The following is a 27,182-nucleotide window of genomic DNA, read 5'->3' as shown; positions in this document are numbered from 1 at the left end:
TCTGTGCATCATTAAGGTATGATACGAGCATTTTAAGTACCGCAAGTCATGTTAAAGCCGAGCACTTTATCCTTTTTTATATTCATTATTAACTTACTGTAGTATACTTGTAATGTGTTTTTATTGCTGTACCGTAATGTACTTTATGTTTTGAATGTAAAGTGGTATTTTTAATCGCTTATTCAACCACCATGGGCGCTGGAATTTTAAAAGTTTTCATCTTCCGGGCTTGTTTCAGTTAATACGGTCACCCCATCTACTGTGCCGTATACGAATACTCCACCTAAAACCAACACCTCAATTTATGGGAAGAGCCTTTAAAAAAAAAAAAAAAAAAAAAAAAAATTTCCTTCTACAAACCCCCATGATTTGGCGACTGTGGCAAGTTCTCGCGGTTCTGTATGCGGTGCTGTCCATTACAGTTGTGAACGCCAATAACGCCAATAAATATATTAGCTCCGATCACGTTGTAAAAACAAAACTCGGTCGGATTCGAGGTGTACCACAGGTTTGCTCTCATCCTTAAACAGGAATCTTTGTGGACAGGGAATCCACAACTAAATCAGCATCATGCTTGTAGAATTTCGAAGGCAAAAAAGTTACCGCTTTTCTTGGTGTGCCATATGGTCAACCACCGACTAAGAAACTACGATTCAGCAACCCGAAGATGGTGCTACCATGGAAAGGTCAGTCACGAATTCTGCGAATTTTTTACGTAGTTCTACGCAACTTTTAAGATGATTCCCTGAAAGAGCAATTTGGATGTACTGTAGTGTACTTCTGTAAATTAAGAGTTTTGAAATAAATAGTGCTCACCTGGTAAGTGAGCTTTTCTACTTTCTCTTACCATGGAATACCTGTTCACACCCACTCTACATGTCTCCATCTTGAAAATGTCCACTACACTCGGTGGTACACAAATTGCTGGTTTTTTTTTTGTTCCCAAGAGATTTTCATTTCAAAAATGTCAGAGGTAAAGTCATAAAAGTCATAGCTAAAGTAAAAGCATTTTCATAAAAAGGTATTTACAATTAAGGATTAGTCAATAACTAGTAGTTAATGGTTATTAGTCAATTTTTTGCATGACTTCCTGGATTCATTTTGTTTGAAATATTTATAATTTCACCTAGAAACATTCAGAATCTATTTTGCACCATTCGAAATTTTTATATCGCACACGTCAAAGAAAGAAAAATTAAGGAAATCCTTTGAAGCTAAAGAGAACTCAGCTTAGTGTGTGAACAGACCTAAAATAGCTTTTGAACGAGGTTTTCTCGTTCATTCTAGGAAAATGGATGTTTAGAAAGTATTTTCTATAGTATTCGTATTTCACCGCGGACGGATATCAGAATAAAGAAAGAGGTGAGGGGAGGGGAGAGGGCTATTATGAGGAGGAGGGTGATTCCACTTCTTCCTAATTACCGTAAAAACGGCCCGGATAATGGGGCACGTGCACAAGGCTGGCGCGCTCCAATAGAAGTCATTGTATAAAATAACGCGCCGGAACGCCCGAAGCCGTATTTTCCGGGACGTTTTTTTATGGCAATTAAGAAAGAATGGACGAAATCACCCTCCTCCCCATAATCTACGACTCCGTGTACGTGTGACCCACCTGAAACCCGCTCCACCTCAGATTCCTGGAGTGATGCTTTTAAAGAAACCGTTCGTAGGAATTTCTATATTCTGCGAGAACGGGTAGACCATCTTGTCGCACGTGTTTTCGTTGATTTACGGAGCTACAGTCCTGAGTGCCATTGGTTATCCATATTTCAAGATATGCTAAATTTGTTCTCCTTTTGACACTTTAACCAAGACCAAGCCTTTACTTGTTGGTGTCTGAAAAAGCTTTCCGTTTAATTCTTGGCCCGGTACTAGGTAAGTTAGAATGAGGCAGGCTTAGGAAATTTCGGCCCTCGGCACGCAATCCTGTGCTGTCAGGTATTCAAACTTCCATGAAGTGCTTCAAAACTCTTCAAACTGAGGAATGAAAATTCAGCTTGCGTCCAGCAGGAAACTAGACGTTTAAATACGTGATACTCAGTTTTTTTACAGCTATTCGAAGTGATTACAGGTATAAAGGATGCTACAACACCGGCTCAGCCATGCTTCCACTTCCCTGACAGTAAATTTAAGGGATTTCGTGGGTCAGAGATGTGGAATCCGGAAGGAGTACGTCTTGTGCTTAAATTTTGAAAAAATTTATTTATTATTAGACTACTATTATTAGTGTTATTATTGTTATTGTTATCATTATTATTAGATTTAGATTTATCTAGATTATTCTGAGAAAAGAAGAAGGTCTTATTGAAAATTAGAGGAATAAGATAAAGTAGCAAAAAAGTAGTGGTCAGAAGTTTAGAGTTAGGAGGATATTCCGAAAAAAAAAAGCTCTCTTGATAATCTCATCATTGTTTCTTCTGCGGTTTATCATTTATCTTCATTACCAAGGTGGAATCGATCAGCGATGAGGAAGTCTGAAAAATTTCTCTTGGAAACGGTCCCTTCACGAAAGTTTTCTTTACAACTTATACAATATTTACTTCTAGCCTTTGCATTATTTGCATGTAGCAGCCATTGGCTCATGTCGCGGATTCCACGCGACTCTTTTCACAGGGCGCGTGCCGCGGATGCGGCAAAGGTCCCACGACTCTCCTCCGTTTCGCGCGCTTTTCGCTCCTCTCATTTTCGCTGCTATAAAAGGAGCCGTTTCTTGTTTCACAACTCATTCCATGAACATGTCACCTGGCAAGCGGCAACCGGAACGGACTCGAAAAGTCGATGCGATCGATATCGAACAACAGCTACAACAGTCACTTTTGAGCAACACCGTCTGCCAAAAGGGAGGAGGAGGAGCTGGCACGAGCAGGAGGTAACCGGCTGAGGCTGGCTGGGGGACTAGCATCTGGGAACGAGACAGGTCATTTATAACGTGAATTTTAACGTTCGTGCCTCTAGACTCCAAGCTACTTACTTACTTACTTACAACACTGTGATATTTATGCTGTATGCAGCTTTATTACCAAGCCAACTAGGTAGTTCCTGATGGAACAAAAACACCTCCACAAACAAATTTGTCATGAAATTTCTTCTAACAATTTTTTACTTTTACATTTGTATGTACATTTGCTGAACCATGAGCCCGGATCATTTTTAAGAATATGACCGAGGATTGTCTGAATATGAATATCTGGGTCCCACACGATACCGATGGTTCCGTGATTGTATGGATTTTCGGAGGCGGTAAGTCTCTATTTATCATTGCTCAGAGCGTGGTTTGAAGTCGATAGACGTAGCAGGGAAGAAAATCACCTATGAAACGGAGCTGCTTGACGTTCGCGACCATAATAGATCAAAATATTCGCAGAATTTTCAGTTTAGCTTCTTTGGAGTAGTTGAGTTTGGAAGCTGACGTGATTTCTTTTGTAACTTCAAAGCGCCGCCAGTGGTGAAAAAAATTCAAATCCATATCTAGATTTTAAATTTTTTTCTAGGTTTTTTCTTCCACATTTTTTTAAACCGATATTCTGTCCGAACTTAGTGCGAAGGATGATTTTTTCTGCCATTTAGGCTTCTTCACCGGTTCACCATCTTTGGATGTTTACAACGGTACTGCTCTAGCAGCCAAGAAACGTACCATTGTTGTGAACATAAACTATCGGTACGACAAGTATTGTATTTCCTTTCTTTTTTTCCCTACTATCATTTCACGAGAAAAACTACCATTTCAATAACAATACTTTTCAATAATATCGTCCAAAAGCCATTCTTTTGGACGATACTATTGAAACGTTACAATATTACCTAAAATTACGATCTAATACGATGAAATGTACGTAAAATAATATCTTTAAGGTGTTCTGATATGATTATAGTTTGTATCACGGGATTTATTTTTTGTCGAACAAAATTACACCGGGATTTTTTTTGGGAAAAAAATTGGTTTTGAACAGCCAAGTGCATGGATTTATTCTTTATGCGCTCTTTTCAAACGATTTATATGACTCTGTTTGTGGATGAAGTGCTCTTTCCGTTGAAACTTTATCCCGAACGTTTTTGAACTATATGTATCGTATCTTTGCGTACACTTCTTATTTAAAATTTTAAAACGAGAATTCCTCATTTTCATGTGACAATTGTAAATCAAACTAAGGTACTCAGGGAAATTTATAGTTGTTTTTCTGAATCTTTGAAGTTCTTCAGATTGGGTCCCTTCGGTTTCCTTTTCCTCGGTGATAATTCTCCTGCGGAAGGGAATATGGGACTGCAAGATCAACAAGTTGCATTGCGATGGGTGCATAAACATATAAGTAAGCAAAGATTTCTTTAGATACTAAAAAAATGTCTTTGAATTATGTTTCAAGGTTCTTTTGGCGGAAATCCGAAAAGAGTCACTCTCTTCGGCGAAGCATCAGGCGCTGCTTCAGCAACCGCTCATCTAGCAGCACCGGGAAGCTATGAGTTTTTCGATAAAATAATTGGAAATGTAAGCTCAGATTTTATAATTTTAGCACATAAATATTTAGAAATATCTGCTAGTGTAGTTGCTCATTTTCCTCGTTAATCCCAAATTTGTTTGAAATGTAAAAAATGCAGCAAATCAATCCATAGTATATTCTTTGTTCACACCTTGTTCACATCCCTGCGCGTTCTCCCACCATTCAGTGTATAACTTCTTTCTTCATTCCATTTTTAGGCATTTTTTTGAGCTCAAATTTGTTTGGAATAGAAAGTTGCAATAAATTGATCAGCGGTAAATTCTCCGCTTTTGTTTACAACTTCCTACAGCACTCTTGTTGTTGCCTGATCGTATTTCTCTACCTGGTTTTCGGAAAGAACCTTAGCAGCCCTAACATCTTGATTAGAAGGGAAAATCAAATGTCTTGGAAAGACTTCTTTTGTGTGAGCTTGCTATTCCATTTCAATTTTCAAATAAAATTCAAAAACCGGGAAAATTGGAAAATCAGACATCAAACGGTCAATCAGACGGTCTTGCGGAGATAAAAATCCCCTTCCGAAAATTTTCCCAGTTTGTTCCTGTTTGCATTTTCAAGGAAAAGAAACACTCATGAGTTATCCATCAATTCAGTAGCCTTCCTGCTTTTCAGGGTGGCACAATCATGAACAGTTGGGCCAGTAGAACGAACACATCGATGTTTGAGCTGTCAATGAAACTCGCTGAACGGTTGAACTGTACTAAGAAAGGAAAAAAACCGACTATTGTACATCGCTGCTTGGTTGAACATCCAGCACATGTGGTTCTAGTAAGACGTTTTTTTAGCCTATACGTTGATTTGCTGGAACCGTAGCAAATTTTACGAAGTGGAAAAATTAGATTCTTAAGTCATAAGACTGGATCTGATCTGCACTGAATTAAAATGATATCAAATAGCACCTTGTAATTCGAGAAAAGAAGAGACAAAAAGAAAGAATTGGAGGAATGCGAAAGGAAAAATGAAAATAAAAATAATGAAGTCAATGAAAATAACGAGTTCACAATTTCATAACGATGTCTAATTGAAGAAAACATGCGATTCTTAAGGTTTTCTTTGTGCTAAACTCAATTTTGACCTTCCTTTATAGATAGAATCTTGTTAAGTGAATGTTGGCTATGAATATATTAACTGGATTACATGTCCACATTTTTGGTGCTACTCGGTGATGTCTTACTGGAAGTGGATTTCCTTAATTTGTAACTTAACAAATTCTATTAATTGGTGTCTAGAATTCACTCCAGAAGGTCAACACAGAGAAAATGTGAACATGTGAATATAAGTATTTATCAAACTTATTGGAATTTTTGTATACCAGAAAAAAAGTTTGTCAGAGGATAACTGGCACCGATCAAGAAACCTGTAAATCTAAGTTCGTTGTGTGGAGAGTTGCATTTATTTCCTCACAGAGCGTGTTTTATAGCATTGCATCCAGTCGTCTTATGACCACGGTGTTCACTTTTCAGAAAGAGGCCGCTGTTGTGTCGTATCAAATTGGCCTTGTGCTGACGTTTGCTTTCATACCCATCACCTCTGATAAGAACTTCTTCCGGGTTAGACCACTCCAAATTTACTGGTATGCGCTATGAAGTCACATGATGTGTTCAGGGGAATGTCTTTGATCGTCTCCGAGGTAAAGACATTAAGAAGAATGTATCCATTGTTCTTGGTACTGTAAAAGACGAAGCAACCTTCTTTTTACCCTACTACTTTGGTCACAACGGTTTCTCTTTCAATAACTCATTCTCGGCAGATGGGAAAGAAAACATGGCACTCATAAATATGTGAGTTCATGGAAGTTCTGGCATTTTTTCAAAACTGAAACATTCTTGTTTAAGATCACAGTATAATTATGCTATGAATGCAACTGCGCCTTTCTTGGGTAAATCACTGAAACCACTTTTGGAAGCTTATAAGAACGTGTCGAAGCGAAAAACAGAAGGGTAAGTCTTTTATATAGATCGCAGATGTGTAGCGGGGTTTTTTGCGCATGGTTTATTTTAAAAAAGCTAGTGTCGTGCTGCAGATCTGCTCTGAGGAGAAACAGCCACTGGGCGAGTCCTGACCACGACCGCTCGAATCTGGAAAAAGCGGCACTGGGCAAAGCCACCAAATTGCGACCTAGCCCCTGCAGACCAATACGAGCGCATGACCAAGTTCCCCTCTTTCACTCCGACTCCATCTCCGAAGGAATCGGCACTGCCCCATTATCTCTCATTTCTTCGAACCCTGTACAAAATAAAATAGGAATAAAATGCACTACCCACTACAATAGTCCCGCTATTGCGCCGATTGGGAAATTGGCGCGCACCTACAACCGTCGTATTTAGACTCAGAACTCAGCTTTTCTTCGGTTCTGTTAATTGTGTAGTTCCGTTTATATGCCACCTAGTATACTGTCACTCTTCATTTCACTTCCATGTAACGGCCGTAACACGCAATAGTGAAACGTTTTATCGCTTTATTAAGAGTGGTATCGCATCCAGTGAAGTGGATACTATGTCGTTTCAAATCTATCTACCCTACTCCATTTGTAAAGGGTAGCAGTTCGAATGTTCTCTTGCCTTGAAACCTCGGCATATTTTGTCTATGTTTTGTGATAGCGTGCCTGCGAGGTTTTTACATGGAACCTTTTATTTGCCTGAGGTTTCGGCTTTTTCGCTGTCTTCAGAGGCCTAAATAGAGGATGACTGGAGCAAGGCTACGTTTATCCCGTCAAGTGCCACACTACCCTGGGTCAGTGTCCCGATAATCGAATATATATATATATATATAGAATATAACGAATGAGTTCCTGCCACTTGTACCGCTCTGTGACCTGCAACCGCATGATATTCTGTGCGTAGATCAATTCATCTATATCGTCGCTGGTGATCTACACGCAGCAATACTCATTCGCTGGCACACTGGGTGACAAGTGCGTGCAACCAGCTGCGCCACATGAGGTGGAACAACAAGTAGGACTATTTTCAATGAAGATGAGTTTCTGTTTTCACTACCTTGAACGATTATCGAAACACTGACCTAGGGTAGGACGGCATAAACGTAGCATTCTTCCAGTAATCCTCTATTTATTTTTCTGAAGACGGCGAAAAAGCCGAAACGTCGGGCAAATAAAGGGTGCCATCTAAAACCTTGCAGGCACACTATCAAAAAACTCAAAGGTAGCGTCAGCCACGAAGACTTGAGAACGCCGAAGCTATATCTCACAAGCAGAAGAATAATCTGTAATAGATTGATATCTTATAATGGATTCCACACCTCGTCCTACTTCCCTCATCTTTGTAAGCTTCATTCTAAATTGCCCTCCAGAAATTATCAACGAAATTGCATTCTTGTCAGTTGGTGGTCCTCTTGGCTCGAACAGACGCGAAGTTCGTTGGATGGGGGCAGGTAGGCTAGAGGCTAGATCTCATGTGCACTAAAAAGACGAAAAAAAGACGTGCGTTTGGGTTGTCCTGAGTCCTTGCAGTTGCTAAGTCAGAGGAAACTAGTGCCAACTGTAAATTTGGATATGATATAGATATAGGTGGAGAAAACGCAAATGAAAACGAAGTACAAACAAAAGAAAGGATGAGGGTAAAAAGAAAGTTACATGGAAACACGAACTCTTCTGTACACCCTTTTCTCAATGATCTAGCTTCCAAAAATGCAGGAAAGAAATAACGCAATACCATTTCATGGCGAACAGTCAATACAGGGAAATTTTCTTCTGTTCAGTGAAAGATTACGCGATGGTGTTGGTCGATTCATGGGCGACTACTTCTATACCTGCAGCGTCATTGATTTTGCTAATATCGTCTCAAACATCATTGATGGACCATTGTATATGTATTACTTTACTAAGAGGTAAGCTAGAACTGTATTATAATGGTTGAAGAGGTAAAAGTTAACTATTTACGTGTTTTCTCAAGGTCAGTGGCAAATCCTTGGCCAGAATGGATGGGAGTAATGCATGGTTATGAAATAGAGTACGAATTTGGACAGCCTTTCCTAAATTCATCACTGTACAAGGCGAGAGACACATTTCTTTCTTTTTGTGATATTTCTGTGATATTGGCATGTCGTAATAAAAACATTCTCAGGATAAAGTTAAAAACGAACAGACTTTCTCAAGAAATATCATGCGTTTTTGGAAAGATTTCATAAGGACTGGGTAAGAGGAAATTCTAAGAAAGCTACGAAACATGACAAATCTTTGCTTTTCATTCTTTTAGTGCCCCTGCCATTTTTTGGCCGAAATACGATCGAATGGAGCGGAAAGCGCTCGTACTTGGCGAGGAAAGCGTGAAAGATTTTTACCCTATTATGACCAATGTTCATGGATCGTACTGCAAGCTGATCGAAAAAGCAAAGGCGTCTACAAATAATGGTACAGTGAAAGATTCGATAGTAATTGGTTTCTCTTATAATTTGCTGAAAAATGTTTCTGCTCTCAAATCTAACGTCCCTGGGTAGCAGGCAACTATAGGAGTAGCATATAGAAGAATGGCAGGGAATTTTTCAGCTTAGGGGTCAGAAACTCTTTTCGTGCTTTGATTTTCAGATCTTAAAAAGCTAGGCCCTACGGAGCGTTAGACTGCCTGAATTCTGACTGACTGACTGAATTTGGTACTCAGACTTCGGAGACAAAACCACCAAATTTTCTTTATGTAATTATTTGGAAAGTGTTGATGGAACCAGTTAGCAATCATCTCCTTACTGGCTTACAACCCTACATTGCTCTGTTGAGGTCAGTCGGAGTAATGCAGCTGAAATTTTTGTATGCAGTGCCCATGCCATATTACCAGCGAATTAAAAAATCCTCTTTACAAGATCTCACTAGGAGCTTTTCAAACGCCTCCAGTAACATGGAGCGCGTACTTTACTTACCTGCGCTGTGGTAGACCTAAATTAAAACAAAGCTATAAGTTAATTCACAGCAAGGATGAAATAACTCTGGTAATGAAGTGGATCTTGTGGGAAGTATGCAAAAGGGAAGACGACAGGTACGTAACCGTGTCACTGCGCTGCAAACATGGAGAATTGAACTCGCTGGGGGCAGAGTTTCCTTTTACATGCAACTACGTGAACTGTGCAGTACTTTGTTTGAGCAGAACCAAGATTGTTATTCACCTTTATTCTAGCTAGCGTTTCGGCGTCATTGCTTTCTTCAGATCCTGGAAAACCGAAGACAGGTAATCTATCCCCTCAAACGTCTTGTCATACCACCAGATATGACTCGGCAAAGAGATTGCTCAAAGACAACTTCAGAGAGGCAGACCACAATAGCATTCACTTTGATAGCCGTCAAACCGCGGTGGTAGCGAACCACTGGTTGTTGGACTTGCGCCGCTAATAACTAATAACGATGCCTCTTGCATCTAACTCCGTAAGTCAAAACCCGCATAGGTCTTGATACGGCGCCTGCTGGTTGGTCACAGCGATGCCTTCTTTCTTACGACTCGGCCTTGGAGTTTTGGCTGTTTAATAGAAAGCTTGCAAGGTTTGCGCCAGAACGCCGTATTCGCGTACTCGTGACTGTTATTTCAAATTGGTGTTTCCATGATACTGTCTGCGATGAGCACCTAAACGATTTTGTCGGTCGACGATTTTGATTTTACCAGTCCATCTGGCTGCTCCTTGACACGAGTACACAGTGCTCTTCCTGTTCTGCCACTGTAGTCAGCCTCACATAGTTGAGAGGAGATCGGATAGATAACTTCCGATACCATGCAGTCCCCTTGCCTTCCATTAGAACTTACGACACAGTTCGATATCTCGCAAAAACTGTCATAGGCACGATTGCGGAATAGTTGCTTCGTCAGGTTCGCAGATGGTATATTTAAACTTATCATGGTCTATAGTTGTCTTGCGGAATACCGTCAGAAAGTTTGGATAGAACAGCTTATCGTTGCCTATAATCGTTAACGGCTGCATTCCACAAAATCAGCAATGTTGGGATTTCTCCACACAAGAAATAGGATCGTAGATGACAAGTATGAGGGCAGTCACGCCCTTTACCCTTAAAAATAATGAAAAACGTGAGCGCGAGCATATGGTGGCGCGTGGTAGAGACTGCCCCACCAACCCAATGTCCGCTCGCCCCCTTCAGCGAGCGGACAATAGGCTGGTGGGGCAGTCTCTACCACTCGCTACCAGATAGGCCAAGCGTCGCCTGCGCTTGTAGATGTGGCACGTCACCAAGTACCTCTCAGAAGAAAACTCAGTTGTCAAAGGCGTATCGCGTACAGTTTCCCAGGACAATTAGGGAAAACTGTGATTGGTTTCAAACTCGTCACCTACATCCCTAACATTATATTTTTGTGAAGAGATCACAACCCCGTCATTTTTGTGGTATGCTTTTGAGCTATTAAATAGCCTGGAATTATGGCCATGATTGGTACTTTTTTCGAAAAAATGTTTATGATGGTATAAGCAAAGGTTTCAAAATGAGGAGATTGTCTGCACAGATGTGATAAGTAGAAGGGAGTTTGCTATTGTGGACGTAGAATAAAAGAAGATAAATCATCACTGCCGTTAATCTGCATATTTTCAGGACTTACCTTGAAGAAATACATCAAAGGGAAGATAAAAAATAACGAAACTAACGTATTTTGATAGCAAGATTTTGCTCAGAATGAAGAATTGCATATCCGTGTTTGTTTACATGCAGTGATACAATACGTATATATTGTTTTAAGATAAGTTATTCGCATTTCATCGAAAACCTTGTTAAACATTACATTTGTAATAACATGAAATATAACGTAATCTACAACTGCAGTTTCCAGACATATTAGGCTCATCCTTCACAACGGTTTACTGCCTCATATTGCCGTGGAGGTGACTACGGGCGTCGAAATGCGATGAACAACGGAGGTGCTACCTCTGGCTGGCTCTTCCAAGCTGAGAAGGAGAAACTCTTCCTTCATTTCGAGCATTCTTGAAGTTGAAAGCTTAGCTGAGAGTAAACCACTGCCGAGATTTACCACCGTCTTAGCGGAATGTCGCAAGGTGGCTCCCTGGTACATATAGATTGGGTGACGACCTGTGGTGAAAGCTGAGCTCGCCATGGCAGGGCTGCTTAGTTCGAGGAAGGACATTTTTCTCACTCTTCACTATACACTGCCTAAGTACCATGCACGCCAGACCCTGATACCTCAGGCATCAGACTGTATCGCGGCCGGAGAGAAGCCATCCCATCTCAGTTTGCTCAAGAGGACTTTGATTCTGGGCTAGAAGGACACATGCACGACTTATCATGGAGACTGTCTCAGACTCTGTTCTTACAACGCGAGAACATTGGCCATAGATACGCATACGTCTTGTACTTGTCCTGATACGCATGACCTTCTCAAAGCTGCTATCACATATCAAAGTTATTAAAGCCATCAAATTCCACGTAGTTTCTCTGCAAGAGTCCAACAGTAGAAGGAGCGACATACGACAGATGAATGGTGGTACATTCATCGTTCGCGCAAAGAAGGTTCAGTCGCAAAATGTAGGCGGCGTTTGTCTTTTCGTTGGTTTTGTTGTGTGCCCATCTGTCGTCCATCTTGTCGATTCTCGCGAGATTCTGTCACGTCGTCTGGCCATTCTTCTCCTGCGCTCTCTGCGCCAAAAAACCAATTAGCATCATCGACTGTTGGTCATCAACATCAGCAGCTGATGAATCCGAATCGGACGAGGTTTTATGAGGAGCTGGGGGAAGTGATCCGCAGCGCGAAGTCCTTTCGCAAGCAAAGAGACTTCAACGCAAAACTACAAAAGGCCACCGAGGAGGAATACAGAATCAAACGATTTGGACTTCGGAACCGGAATGAAAACGGCAGTCGCCTCACTAGGCTGCAGTTCGTCACTCGCCTCTTTCATGAGAATTCTCATTTTATGAAGAAAAATTATCGTCGCTGGACATGGGAATCGCCGAACGGCAAGACTCGTGCGGAGATCGACCACATACTCACGAACCGAAGGTGGTGTCTACTTGAAGCCTCGGCGGTACCATTCTTTTAAGTGGTTCTGACTCCTTCTTGCGAAAACACGACTTAGCCACACAATGAAAAAGAATATCTGGTATCGATAGCGAGGAAGGAAAGAAGTGCTATAAGAAAATTGCATACTCCTGGCACCATTTTCCCACCAAACCGCTCCAGTGCTAACAGTGCCTTTCATCCTATACATTGGCTAGCCTGCGCTAGTTATTGTAAGGCTGTTTATGCTTTCATAAGACCTTAACAAATACTGAATTGAAGTCGTAAGGTGGTGGATCGTTGCAAAATCTTTTTTTAGATTAACACTGCTAGAAACACTCAAGCGAAATATTACGAAATGTGACGGATTTTCCAGAGATGCATCGTTAAACGTTCAGTTCCTATTACGTGTTACGTGAGGTTCGTAAAAAGTTGAATTTTTACAAATGAAAAAGATTCATAACCAATTGATCTACCAATGTCAATATTGATTCATATAACCAATTTCTTTCTTATTTTTTTAACTGATTCCCCGACATCAGTGTCGAAACGATGAGAGACGTGGAAAGCACTGCAGCGTTTTCGAAACATCTATCGTGTAAGGACAGACGAACATCTTACCTGCACTGCACTGTATCCGTCCATTCCGTGGTTTCACCCGAGTATCTCGGAAAATATGTCCAGAAAACAGTGAGTTGAAATGTCGCTATAGCACTAGGTTAAAGATTTTGTTTACAGTGGCTTGTGGTTCATAGTAAAGAAAAGAATATTCGATGTCCACTTTGTTTATGCTAGGAGCTTAACCTGTCAGTCTCTGGCAGTGTACCGACAGTTTCTTTTTATAGAAGTAAAAAGGATAAAACCATTGCCGTGTCAATCCGCTTGGGACCCGCGCCATCACGTTCACTTCAATTCAGAATCGTTTGAGGTTTACGAACGTGTAACTGGCCTACACAATGACTTGCGGTGGTTAGTCGATGATCGAATCAGTGTCGTTATCCATCCAGACCAGTCTGGCACCAATTTATCGACCCCGGAGGGATGAAAGCCCTGGTGAGCACTGGGGCGGATTCGAACCATCGACCGTGTGGTCACAATGGACCTCTGACCGAGTGCGCCACACCCGCCCATCTTTTATATCCTATGTCTTTTCAATGTATTATATTATTTCTAATTATCCTTTGCCCTTTACTATAGCTGGAAAATTTTCCCCTATCACACTGCAAGTAAAACACATTCTGCACTTCATCAGAGGGTACTCCTTTAAAGACTTCTGGTGTTCAGTCCAAACACTGCCCATCGCTTCTACAAGCCCGTCTCTTCTCCTCTACTTTACATATTATGTGATTCAACACGTGTAGATAGCTACTGGTCTCGTAGAGACGGCGCGGAGCATGGTCTACTCAACATTTATGAATAGTCCAGAGTGGAATGGAAAAGAATGCGCATTTTTACATCGATTTGACATTTTCATAACGTCCAGACGACGTCTGAAACAATAATATCCTAAAATAACGAAGGAAAAAACGATGGATCACATGATTTTAACCAATTCTATTCTCTCCATGCCATCCACTCAATTTTGACATTTTTTTCTCTGAAAAAGCGGATTTGCACTTTCCGGAATTTTCAGCGATAATGAGAAATGCAACAGATCCGCGTGCAGATCATTCGTGATTAGCACTTGATTGGAGGGTGAACGAATTTTTCTTTTTTGAAAAATATCGATCGGTAACGATATACAGCAGTCGGTAAATGTTTGCCTTGAAGACATTGCTATCAAATTCAGTCACTGCCTTCACATCGGCTAAAATCAGATCTTTTTCGAGGAATTTTTTTTTTTAGATTTTTGGAGATAGATCAGTTTAACGGTACGGTTTTTTCTAGGATTTTATAGGGTTATAAGGATCCTCGAGGTTGCACAGTCGACTGTCGTCCGTTGAAGGCAATGAGTAATTTTAAGCAGTAGGTGAAACCACAGAGTAGCATGTAATTGGACTTTCGATTCGATAATGCTTGCTGTTCTAGCGCTATGATTTTTCTGGCGAAAAGCTGGACTCTCACACTGTCTAAGTTTTCGGAAATATGTTGATTCAACGTTTATCAACTCGGGGACGATGCCGATAAGATAGAAGAAATCTTATTACTATTATTATTATTTATTATTATTATTATTTATTTTAAATACAATCATTCATTATTATTACTTTTTACTATTAATATTAATATTATTACTAACTAATTAATTAATTAATATTATTGTTGCTCGCCCCCATTATTATTATTATTACTTTTATTACCATTATTATTATTTGTTACTGTTATTATTATTATTATTATTATTATTATTATTATTATTATTATTATTATTTTATTATTATTATTATTATTATTATTATTATTATTATTATTCATTATTACAGTATTATTATGATCTATTTATTATTTTATTTTAAGCATTCATCCAGTTTATCATTTTATTATTAAAATTATCGTTGATTGAATTATTATTATTTTCGGGGGCGCCATGAATGTTTCAATATTTTATTATTTTCAAAAACATCTAGTTTGTCAAATTAGAGATGCACACGTTCTAGAATAAAAATTATGTTGGAAATATTCATTGAAACAAAGTACAAAGAGAGGAATTAAAGTGAGAATTTTCCCGGGGACACTTTTTAATTCAGTCCATTGATGAGATTCGAAACTATTTATCAGTGCTGTATAGGTACAAGGGGTCTGTGCACTATTAAGGTAAGGTATGATACCAGCATTTTAGGTGCCGCAAGTCATGTTAAAGCCGAGCACCTTGTCCTTTTTTATCCATTATTAACCTACTGTAGTGCACTTGTAATGTACTTTTTACTGGATCGCACGTATTTTACTTTACTCTTCGGATGTAAAGTTGCATTTTTATGTCGAATCGCTCATTTAAAGGCATTTCTTAAAAGGCATCTAGATTCTGGAGATACGAGATCTGAATTCCGTATCATTTTCTTCCTAATTGCCGTAAAAAACGGCCTGGAAGGTACGTCTTCGAGCATTTTCTACAACGAGATTGGAGCGCACCAACCTTCTGCACGCTCCGCATCTTCCAGGCGGTTTTTTACGGCAATTAGGAAGAAATGAAAACTACTCCCCTCTCCATAATCTACTTTCCCGTGTACGAATACTCCACCTGAAATCCGTACCACCTCAGATTCGTGGGGTGATGCCTTTAACCACCATGGCACTAAAAAAAAATTCATCTGTTTGCTTCAGACACGACGCCATGATTTGGCGACCGTGGCAAGTTCTCGCGGTTCTGTATGCGGTGCTGTCCATTACATTTGTGGACGCCAATGAATTCATTAGCTCCGATCACGTTGTAAATACAACACTGGGTCAGATTCGAGGTGTACCACAGGTTTGCTGTCGTCCATAAAAGTATGTGGATGGAGAATCCACGACTAAATCAGCATCATGCTTGTAGAATTTCGAAGACAAAAAAGTTACCGCTTTTCTTGGTGTGCCATATGGTCAACCACCGACTAGGAAACTACGATTCAGCAACCCGAAGATGGTGCTACCATGGGAAGGTCAGTCACGAATTTTGCGAATTCTTTACGTCATTCTGCGCACATCTTTTGAAATGATCGCCTAGAAGAACAATTTGGATTGTAGTGTACTTCTGTAAAGTAAGAGTTTTAAAATAAATAGTGCTCACCTAGTAACTAAGGTTTTTTTACTTTTTCTAACTGTGGGATACCCGTTTAGACCCATTCTACATGTGCACATCTTGAAAATTCTCACTATATTCGGTAGCACTCAAATTGCTGGCTTTTTTTCCTTAGAAATTTTCATTTTAAATAGGTCAGAGTGAGATTCATAAAAGTCATAAGTAAAATAAAGTCATTTTCATAAAAAGGTATTTACCATTAAGGAATTAGTCACTAACCAGTAGTTGAGTTGGTTATCAGTCAATTTTTTTTGCATGACTTCCTGTATTCATTTTGTTTGAAATGTTTACAATTTCACCCAGAAACATTCCGAGATAATCTCTCTTGCAGCATTCAGAATACTCGAAAGAACACTACATTTCGAAATAATTAAGGAAAAGAAAACAAGGAAATTCCTTGAAATTAAAGAGAACTTACATTATTAGATGTGAACCAATATAGATTTTTTTTTGAACGAAGTGTTCTCGTTCATTCCAGAAAAATTGAAGTTTAGGACGTTTTTTTATAGCATTTTTTGGTATTGTAGATCGGCCAGATATGGGTGTCCTTTTATCTTTAAGAGAACGGATATTAAGAGAAAAAAAAGAAAGGTCTGTTGATCTGATGGAACTCTAATGCAAATTGCTTCTATGAAAGCGGAAGATAGTGACATTTCACAAAAACAGATATGTAAGATCAATATGCCAATCAATACACCAATCAATATACTAATATCAATGTACCAGGGCAACAGAACCTTTTCTATCCTATTTTTTGACATTTGTAAACTACGACCGAGCCTTTACTTGTTGGTCTCTGAAAAAAAATTTCCAGTTAAGTTTTGGCCCGGTAGTGAGTATGTTCTGAGGAAATCCAATCTGAGGAAATCACGGCGCTCGGCATCCTTCTGTACTGTGTATTCTTCCATGTAGGAGCGAAACGAATTGTCAGTAGCTCATAACAGCTCTCATCATCGAAGTCCGATGATTGACATTTTGTGCTCAGACATATTCAAACTTCCATGAAGTGCGTCAAAAAGTATTTTAACTGAGAAATGGAACTTCAGATTGCATCCAGCAGATATCTAGACGGTTAACTAATCGATACTCGGTTTTTTACAGCTATTCGATGTGATTTCAGGTGTAAAGAATGCTACAACACCGGCTCAGCCATGCTTCCACTTCCCAGACAGTAAATTTAAAGGATTTCGTGGGTCAGAGATGTGGAATCCGAAAGGAGTACGTCTTGTGCTTATATTTAAAAAAGAATTTATTTGTTATTAGACTATTATTATTATTATTATTATTGTTATTATTATTATTATTATTATTATTATTATTATTATTATTATTATTATTATTATTATTATTATTATTATTATTATTATTATTATTATTATTATTATTAGATTTAGATTTATCTAGATTATTCTGAGAAAAGAAAAAGATCTTATTGAAAAATAGAGGAATAAGATACAGTAGCAAAAAAATGGAGTGGTCAGAAGTTTAGAGTTAGGATATTCCGGAAAAAAAGCTCTCTTGATAATCTCATTATTGTTTCTTCTACCGTTTGTCATTTATCTTCACCATCAAGGTGGAATTCATCAGTGCTGGGAAAGTCTGAAATTTTTTCTTAGAAACGGGTCTCTTCACGAAAGTTCTCTTTACAACTTATACAATATTTATTTCTAGCCTTTGCATTATTTGCATGTAACAGCAAATGGGCCATGTCGCGGATTCCACGCTACTCTTTCCTAAACATCCAGAGGGCGCGTGCCGCGGATGCGACAAAGGTCCCACAGCTCTCCTCCGTTTCGCGCGCTTTTCGCCCCGCCCACTTTCGCTGCTATAAAAGGAGCCGTTCGTTCCGTGTTTCGAAATTCATTCCATCAACATGTCACCTGGCAAGCGGCAACCGGAACGGACTCGAAGAGCGGATGCGATTGATTCCGAACAACAGAGTTACTTTTGAGAAACACCATCTGCCAAAAGGGAGAAGCTGGCACGAGCAGGAGGTAACCGGCGTCCCTGAGGCTGTCCGGCGGAGTGGAGCACATGCTCCCGCGACTAGGACTTCGCTCATACGTCCGGGGATTTGTACTTGCCGGGCTCGTAGTGAGTGGCTGGTTAGGCCCCGCCCCTTTAGTATTGTAGTTGTGTATATATGTGTAGAGTGGGAAGAAGACTGAGTAAGTACTCAGTGTGCTGATTGCAGTAGAGTGCACGAGGGCCACAAAGGGGTGTCTAGGCAAACCGTGCGTATACATTACTTATACGTACGCGTCTTGCCAAGGGCTCGGAGACCCCCGGGCGCAGTGCCAGCATGGCGGCGGCCAGAGGATCCTCACAATTGCCTGAGCCTAGTGTAAGGCAAGCGTGGGGCCAGAGTAAGGGTAAAGTAAGGAAAAGTATGCCGGTATCCTCAGGGCCCCAAAGTAATGACCCGCGAAGCAAGGAGTGAACCATCGAGGTCGAATGCAAGCCTGTGGCTACCATGTCCTCGTGTGGATCATCTCCACCCTTGACTGTCCCCACACATCGCATTCCCCGAGGTGTTAGGGTTCTGGTGCCAGTTTCTCACGGGATCCACACATCTATGAGTCTCCGAAACTGGACCTGGGGGACTAGCATCCGGGAACGCGACAGGTCATTTATAACGGGAATGTTAACCTTCGTGCCTCTAGACTCCAAATTTCATACTTACTTGCAACATTGTAACATTTATGCTGTATGCAGCTTTATTACCAGGCCAACTAGGTAGGTCCTGATGGAACAAAAACACCTCACAAACAAATTTGTCATGAAATTTCTTCTAACAATTTTTGACTTTTATGTATGTGCATTTGCTGAATCATAAGCCCTGATCATTTTTGAGAATATGACCGAGGATTGCTTGAATATGAATATCTGGGTCCCACACGATACCGATGGTTCCGATGGATTGGACGTGATTGTATGGATTTTCGGAGGCGGTAAGTCTCTGTTTATTATTGCTCAGAGCGTAGTTTGAAGTCGATAGATGTAGCAGGGAAGAAAATCACCTATGAAACGGAGCTGCTTGACATTCGTGGCCATGATAGATCAAAATATTCGTAGAATTTTGAGTTCTGCGTGTTTGGAATCGTTGACTTCGGAAGTTGACAATGGTTTCTTTTGTAATTTCAAAGCGCCGCTTGTGGAGAAAGAGAAATTCAATTCCATATCTAAATTTTAGGTTTTTTTTTCTAGGTTTTTCTTCCACATTTTTTCAATCGATACTTTGCCCGAACTTAGTGCGAAGAATGATTTTTTCTGCCATTTAGGCTTCTTCACCGGATCACCATCTTTAGATGTTTACAACGGTACTGCTCTAGCAGCCAGGAAACGTACCATTGTTGTGAACATAAACTATCGGTACGATAAGTATTGTATTTCCTTTTTTCTCTTTCCCTACTATCATTTCACGAGAAAAACTACCATTTCAATAATAATACTTTTCAATAATATCGTCCAAAAACCATTTTTTTGGACCATATTATTGAAACATTACAATATTACCCAAAATTACGATCTAATACGATAAAATGTTCATGAGATAATATTCGTAAGGTGTTCTTATATGATTATAGTTTGTATCACGGGATTTATTTTTTGTCGAACAAAATTATACTGGAATTTTTTTTTTTTGAAAAAGTTGGTTTTGAAAGCCGACTGCATGGATTTATTCTTGATGTGCTCCTTTTGAACCATTTATATAATTGTGCTTTCTGGATGAGACGCTTTTTCCGTTGAAATTTTATCCCAAACGTTTTTCATGCATATCTATCGTGCCTTTGCGTACATTTCTTACTGAAACCTTTAAAACGAGAATTTCTCATTCATGTATTAATTGTGAATCAAACTGAGGTATTCAGAAAATTTTATAATTCTTTTTCTGAATCTTTGAGAGTTTTTCAGATTGGGTCCCTTCGGTTTCCTTTATCTTGGTGATGACTCTCGTGCACAAGGGAATATGGGACTGCAAGATCAACAAGTTGCATTGCGATGGGTGCATAAACATATAAGTAAGCAAATATTTCTTTAGATATTAAAAACTGTCTTGGAACAATGTTTTAAGGTTCCTTTGGTGGAAATCCGAAAAGAGTTACTCTCTTCGGCGAAGCATCAGGCTCTGCTTCAGCAACCGCTCATCTAGCAGCACCGGGAAGCTATAAGTTTTTCAATAAAATAATTGGCAATGTAAGTTTAGATTTTATAATTTTAGCACATGGATATCCAGAAATATCTTATCTGGTAGAGGAACATTGCATTTTCCTCGTTATTCCCAAACTTACTTGAAATATAAAAAATGCAACAAATCAACCCATAGTATATTCTCCGTTCAGAACTTGTTCACTTGTTGACGTGTTCTCCCATTCAGTGTATTCCTTGTTCCCTCATTCCATTTTTTGAGCATTTTTTTTGCGCTCAAATGTGACTAGAATGAAAGTTTTAACAAAGTGATTAGCTGTGCTGATCTATTCCGTTCCGCTTTTGTTTAGAACTCACTACAGTACGTTCTTCGTTGCCTCACCTTATTTTTCTACCTTAAGTATTGGAAACAGCGCGGGTATGGTGTAGTCGGTTAGAGGTTCCGCTTCCTGCACGATCGATGGTTCGAATGTGCCCTAGTGCTCACGAAACCTTTCATCCCTCCGGGGTCGATAAATTGGTGCCAGACTTGTTTGGGATGAGAAAAACACTGACTTGACACTTCGGTTAGCCACCGAAAGTCATTGTATAAACCAGCACCCGTTCTAAAACTTCAACGATTACGAATTACAGTAAAAACGTGGGGCGCATCCCAAGTGGATTGATTAATGCCACTTACTTTATCTTCATTTTAATTATTGAAAACAGCTTTAGCAGCCTTGGCACATCTTGATTAAAAGGTGTAAACACATGGTCGATGGTTCGAATCTGCCCTAGCGCTCACCAAGCCTTTCATCCCTCCGCGGTCGATAAGTTGGTGCCAGTCTTGTTTGGGAGGACAAAAACACTGACTTGACTCTTCGGCTAGCCCCCGCAAGTCATAGTATAAGCCAGCATTCGTTCTAAAACTTTAAGAATTACGGTTAAACGCGTTGGCGCCCGGGTTAGCCAGTGATTTTATGAAGCTGCAGCCCTAACATTTTATTAAAGGAGACTTGAAAGTTCTGTTGTGACTTCACTCCATTTCAAGGTTAAAATTAAATCCAAAAACCAGGGAAATTTGAAAATCAGACATACCATCTTGCGAAGCTAAAAATCCCCTTCTGAAAATTTCCTCAGTTTGTTCCTGTTTGCATTTTCAAGGAAAAAGAAACACTTATGAATTCTCAATCAACTCAATAGTTTTCCTGCTTTTCAGGGTGGCACAATCATGAATAGTTGGGCCAGTAGAACAAACACATCGATGTTTGAGCTGTCAATGAAACTGGCTGAACAGTTGAACTGTACCAAGAATGGAGAAGAACCGACTACTGTACATCGCTGTTTGGTTGACCGTCCAGCAGATGTGGTTCTAGTAAGACTTTTTTTAGCGTACACGTTGATTTGCTGGAACTGTAGCAAATTTTACGGAGTTGCAAAAATTAGATTCTTAAGTCATAAGACTGAATCTGATCTGCACTGAATTAAAATGATATCAAATAATACCTCGTAATTTGACAAAAGAGGAGACAAACAGAAAGAATTGGAGGGATGCGGAAAGAAAAATGATGAAATGACTGAAAAAATTTATAACAATGTCTAATTGAAGGAAACATGCGATCCTTGAAATTTTTCTTTTGCTAAACTCAGTTTTGACCTTCCTTCATAGATAGGATCTTGCTCAGTAAATCTTGACTATGAATATATTAACTGAGTAACATCCCCACGTTTTCGATGTGACTCAGAGATCTTTTACTGGAAGTGGATGTCTTTAATTTGTACGTAGTGGCGTAACTTTTGCATTGTTACCAATTGGTGTCGTAGGCGAGATCTATCAAATGGTGTCTAAAATTTACTTCAGGAGGTCAAAGAGCAAATCCGAACACGTGCATGTAAATAATCAAACTTTGCGCTTAGTGGAAATTTTGTACACCAGAAAAAAGTTTGTCTGAGGATAACTAGCTGGCTCCGATCAGATAAGCCGTAAATTTAAGCTCGTTGTGTGGGGAGTTGCGTTTATCTACTCTTTTTGTTTTACGTTTTTTGTTTTGTTTTTTACGTTTTTATAGCACTGCATCCAGTCTGATCACGGTGCTCACTTTTCAGAAAGAGGCCGCTGTTGTGTCTCTTCAAATTGGCCTTGTGCTGACGTTTGCTTTCATACCCATCACTTCTGATAGGAACTTCTTCAAGGTTAGACCACTCCAGATTTACCGGTATGCGCTATAAAGTCACATGATGTGTTCAGGGGAATGTCTTTGATCGTCTCCGAGGTAAAGACATTAAGAAGAATGTATCCATTGTTCTTGGTACCGTAAAAGACGAAGCAACCTTCTTTTTACCATACTACTTTGGTCAGAATGGTTTCTCGTTCAATAACTCATTCTCAGCAGATGGGGAAGAAAACAGAGCAGTCATAAATATGTGAGTGCATGGAAGTTCTAGCATTTTTTTTTTTTAATTTCAAACATGCTTGTTCAAGATCACAGTATAATTATGCGATGAATGCAACTGCGCCTTCCCTAGGGGAATCACTGGAACCACTTTTAGAAGCCTATAAGAATGTGTCGACGCAAAAAGAAGAAGGGTAAGTCTTTTGCATAGATTGCGGATGTGTGGTAGCTCATAGTTTATTTAAAAAAGCTAGTGTCGTGCTGCGGATCTGCTCTGAGAAAAAAAACTGAGTGAGACGTGACTACGACCGCTCGGATCTTGAGAACGCGGTGCTGGGCCAAACTGCCGAATTGCAACTTAGCCCCTGCGGACCAATACGAGCGCATGGTCAATGTCCCATCTTCCACCCCGACTCCATCTCCGACGGCTTCGGCACTGCCCCGTTATCTCTCATTTCGCATTCCTTGCATGGTTCCTCGAACCCTCTACAAAATAAAATATGAATAAAATGCACTACTCCCGCCATTGCGATGACTATGAAACTGTCGCGCTGCCAAAACAGTCGCATTTAGACTCAGAACCCAGCTTTTCTTCGGTTCTATTGATTGTGTAAGTCGGGTAGATTTTTACGCCATCTTCATTTCATTTCCATTTAACGTAACACGCAATACTGAAACGTTTTATCGCTTTATTAGAAGTGGTATCGTACAGCGAAGTGGATACTATGTTGTTTCAAATCTATCTTCTCTACTTCATTTGTCAACAGTTCAGTCTTTACAAGAAACAAGGAATTCTACATAGATAACCGCACTGTTGGATTTACTATATCTACTCTGACCTCAAGGGTAGCGTCAGCCAAGAAGACCTGAGAGTGCTGAAGTTATATCTCACAAACAGCAGAATAATCCGGAATACATTGATATATTGGGTTGGATTCTTACATTGGATCCCATACCTTTTCCTACTACTTCCCTAATCTTTGTAAGCTTCATTCTAAATTGCCCTACAGAAATTATCGACGAAATTGCATTCATGACAACTGGTGGCCTTCTTGGCTCGAACAGACGCGAAAAGCATTGAATGGGGGCAAGTAGGCTAGAGGCTAGATCTCATGTGCTTCGAAAAGAAGTTGTGCGTTGCGGTTGAGTCCTTGCAGTTGCTAATTTGGAAAAAAAAATAGTGCCAACTGTAAATTTGTATATGATATAGATATAAGTGGAGAAAACGCAAATGAAAACGAAGAAAAAAAATGTAGATGAGTGTAAGAAGAGAGTTACACTTAAGCACGGATTGTTCTGTACACCCTTTTCTCAATGATCTAGCCTCCAAAAATGCAAAAAAAGTAACGCAAAACCATTTCTTGGCGCAGAGTCAACAGTAGGAAATTTTCTTCCGTTCAGCGAAAGATTACGCGATGGTGTTGGTCGATTCATGGGCGACTACTTCTATACCTGCAGCGTCATTGATTTCGCTAATATCGTCTCAGACATTATTAATGGATCTTTGTATATGTATTACTTTACTAAGAGGTAAGGTAAAACTGTATTAGGATGGTTAAAGAGGTAAAAGCGACTATTTACGTCTTTTCTCAAGGTCAGTGGCAAATCCTTGGCCAGAGTGGATGGGTGTAATGCATGGTTATGAAATAGAATACGAATTTGGACAGCCTTTCCTAAATTCATCACTGTACAAGGCGAGAAACATTCCTTTCTTTTTGTGATATTTTTGTGATATTGGCATACCGTAATAAAAAGATTCTCAGGGAAAACTTAAAAACGAAAAGATCTTCTCGAAAAATATCATGCGTTTTTGGAAACATTTCATCAAGACTGGGTAAGAGGAAATCCTAAAGAGGCAACCAAACATCACAAATCCTTGCTTTTCATTCTTTTAGTGTCCCTGTCGATTTTTGGCCGAAATACGATCGAAAGGAGCGGAAAGCGCTCGTACTTGGCGAGGAAAGCGTGAACAATTCTTACCCTAATATGACCAATGTTCATGGACCGTACTGTGAACTGATCGAAGAAGCAAAGGCGTCTACAAATAATGGTACAGTGGAAGACTTGATAGTAATTGGTTTCTCTTATAATTTGCTGGAAAACGTTTCTGCCTTCAATCCTAACGTCCGTGGGTAGCAGGCAACTATTGTAGTAGCCTTTAGGATAATGGTAGGGAATTTTTCAGTTTAGGGGTCAGGAACTCTTTTCTTGCTTTGATTTTCAGATCTTAAGAAGCTAGGGCCTACGGGACGTTAGACTGCGCGTGCGAATTTGGTACTAAAACTTCGGAACCAAAACTACCAAATTTCCCGTTTTCTTCATGTAATTATTTGAAAAGTGTTAATGGAACCAGTTAGCAATCATCTCGTTACTGGCGTACAACTCTACATTGCTTGAGGTCAGTCAGAGTAATGCAGCTGAAATTGTTGAAGATGGAGCGCGTATTTCACTTACCTGTGCTGTGGTAGACCAAATTATAACAAAGCTATGAGTTAATTGACAACAAGGATGAAATAACACTGGTAATGAAGTGAATCTTGTGGGAAGTATGCAAAAGGGAAAACGACAGGTACGTTACCGTGTCACTGCGCTGCAAACGTGGAGGACGGAACTCGCTGGGGGCAGAGTTTCCTTTTAAATGCAACTACTTAAACTGTGCAGTACTTTGTTTGAGCAGAACCAAGATAGTTATTCACCTTTATTATAGCTAGCGTTTTGGCGTCATCGCCTTCTTCAGATCTTTGAAAACCGAAGACAGGTAATCTATCCACTCAAACGCCTTGTCATACCACCAGATATGACTTGGCAAAGAGATTGCCCAAAGACAACTTCAGAGAGGCAGACCACAATAGTGTTCTTTTTGATAGCCGTTAAGCCGCGATGTTAGCGGACCACCGGTTGTTTGACTTGTTTTTGACCGCTAATTACTAATAACGATGCCCCTTGCATCTGACCCCGTAGGTCAAAACCCGCATGGGCCTTGATACGTTCCTCACGACTCGTCCATGGAGTTTTGGCTGTTTAATAGAAAGCTTGTAATGTTTCGGCGCCATAACGTCGTATTCGCGTACCAAGATCGTGACTGTTATGTAAAGTGGGTGTTTCCATGATACTGTCCGCGATGAGCACCGAAAAGGGGTCAACGATTTTGATTTAACGAGCCCATCTAGGTGTTCCTTGACACGAGTACACAGTGCTCCTCCTGTTCCGCCAATGTACTCAGCCCCACATAGTTGACAGGTGATCAGATAGATAACTCCCGATACCATGCATTCCCCTTGCCTTCCATTCGAACATACGATACAGTTCGATGTCTCGCAAAGTCTGTCGTAGGAACGATTGCGGAATAGCTGCTTCTTCAGGTTCGCAGATGGTATATTTAAACCTATCATGGTCTGCGATTGTCTCGCGGAATACTGTCAGAAAGTTTGGATAGAACAGCTTATCGTTGCCAATAATCGTTAACGGCTGCATACCACAAAATCAGCAATGGTGGGATTTCTCCACAAAAAAATAGGATCGTAGATGACAAGTATGAAGTATGGAGTATGCAGTCACGCCCTTTACTCTTAAAGGTATTGAAAAACGTAGGCGCAGGCATATGCGTCGCCCCCTTCAGGGCAATGGGCTGCCGGGGCAGTCTCTACTGCTCGCTGCCAGACACGACAAGCGTCGCCTACGCTTGTAAATGTGGCACGTCACCAGGTACCTCTTAGAGGAAAATTCAGTTGTCAAGGGTGTAGCGCGTACAGTTCTCCAGGACAATTAGGGAAAATTGAGTGTGATTGGTTTCAAACTCGTCATCCACACCCCTAACCCTATATTTTTGTGAAGAGATCACAGCTCCGTCATTTTCGTGGTATTCTTTTGAGCTATTAAATAGCCTGGAATTATAACTTTGTCACGAGCCATGATTGGTACTTTTTTCGAAAAAAATGTTCATGATGGGACAGGCAAACTTTTCAAAATGAGGAGAAGAATGTCTGTACAGATGTGATAAGTAGAAGGGGGTTTGCTATTGTGAACGTAGAATAAAAGAGGATAAATCATCACTGGTGTTAATTTGCATACTTTCAGGACTCACCTTGAAGAAATACATTGAAGGGAAGATAAAAAATAACGAAACGAACGTATTTTGATAGCATGATTTTGCACAGAATGAAGAATTGAATATCCGTGTTTGTTTACATGCAGTGATACAATACGTATATATTGTTTTAAGATAAGTTATTCGTATTTCTTATATCGAAAACTTTGTTAAACATTACATATGTAAATATCAAATATCAAATATATGTAATCTACAACTGCAGTTTCCAGACATATTAGGCTCACCCTTCACAACGGTTTACTGCCTCATATTGCCGTGGAGGTGCCTGGCGTATGCATGACACGGACTCGGCGGCTTTCGCTGGGGAACCCTCTTGCATTTTGAGTTGGCTGTGGTAGCACTGCCGATTTACCACCGTCTTACGATGTGGTGGCCTGAACATATGATTGG

At 40.0% G+C, this 27,182-nt stretch overlaps 2 protein-coding genes across 3 annotated transcripts; both read left to right on the top strand.

Annotated features, from left to right (window-relative positions):
• Nucleotides 1-364: 364 nt before the first annotated feature.
• RB195_007781 (uncharacterized protein) lies at nucleotides 365-11,090 on the top strand (the record flags this gene model as incomplete). Its single annotated transcript, XM_064181610.1, has 16 exons — nucleotides 365-508; nucleotides 581-686; nucleotides 2,072-2,169; nucleotides 3,156-3,240; nucleotides 3,568-3,658; nucleotides 4,201-4,307; nucleotides 4,362-4,483; nucleotides 5,106-5,261; nucleotides 5,957-6,043; nucleotides 6,099-6,274; nucleotides 6,329-6,433; nucleotides 8,211-8,339; nucleotides 8,405-8,504; nucleotides 8,576-8,646; nucleotides 8,708-8,862; nucleotides 11,029-11,090. The coding sequence occupies 16 exons, from the start codon at nucleotides 365-367 to the stop codon at nucleotides 11,088-11,090; spliced, it is 1,794 nt and encodes a 597-aa protein (XP_064038388.1).
• Nucleotides 11,091-12,140: 1,050 nt separating this feature from the next.
• Nucleotides 12,141-26,820, top strand: RB195_007780 (uncharacterized protein; the record flags this gene model as incomplete). 2 transcript variants are annotated; one of them, XM_064181608.1, is made up of 17 exons in its annotated part: nucleotides 12,141-12,445; nucleotides 15,704-15,848; nucleotides 15,915-16,020; nucleotides 17,281-17,378; nucleotides 19,015-19,111; nucleotides 19,442-19,532; nucleotides 20,076-20,182; nucleotides 20,236-20,357; nucleotides 21,508-21,663; nucleotides 22,395-22,481; nucleotides 22,537-22,712; nucleotides 22,771-22,875; nucleotides 24,083-24,211; nucleotides 24,276-24,375; nucleotides 24,445-24,515; nucleotides 24,577-24,731; nucleotides 26,759-26,820. In XM_064181608.1, the coding sequence occupies 17 exons, from the start codon at nucleotides 12,141-12,143 to the stop codon at nucleotides 26,818-26,820; spliced, it is 2,112 nt and encodes a 703-aa protein (XP_064038386.1). The 2 variants fall into 2 exon arrangements, with proteins under 2 accessions (XP_064038386.1, XP_064038387.1); XM_064181607.1 differs by lacking the exon at nucleotides 12,141-12,445 and having other exon boundaries at nucleotides 15,714-15,848.
• Nucleotides 26,821-27,182: the final 362 nt, after the last annotated feature.

The sequence above is a fragment of the Necator americanus genome, chromosome I (assembly GCF_031761385.1).
Source record: "Necator americanus strain Aroian chromosome I, whole genome shotgun sequence".
In the NCBI taxonomy this organism is placed as follows: Eukaryota; Metazoa; Nematoda; class Chromadorea; order Rhabditida; family Ancylostomatidae; genus Necator; species Necator americanus.
Note: the sequence above shows the minus strand (reverse complement) of the source record. Positions and strands in the feature narration are given on the sequence as shown.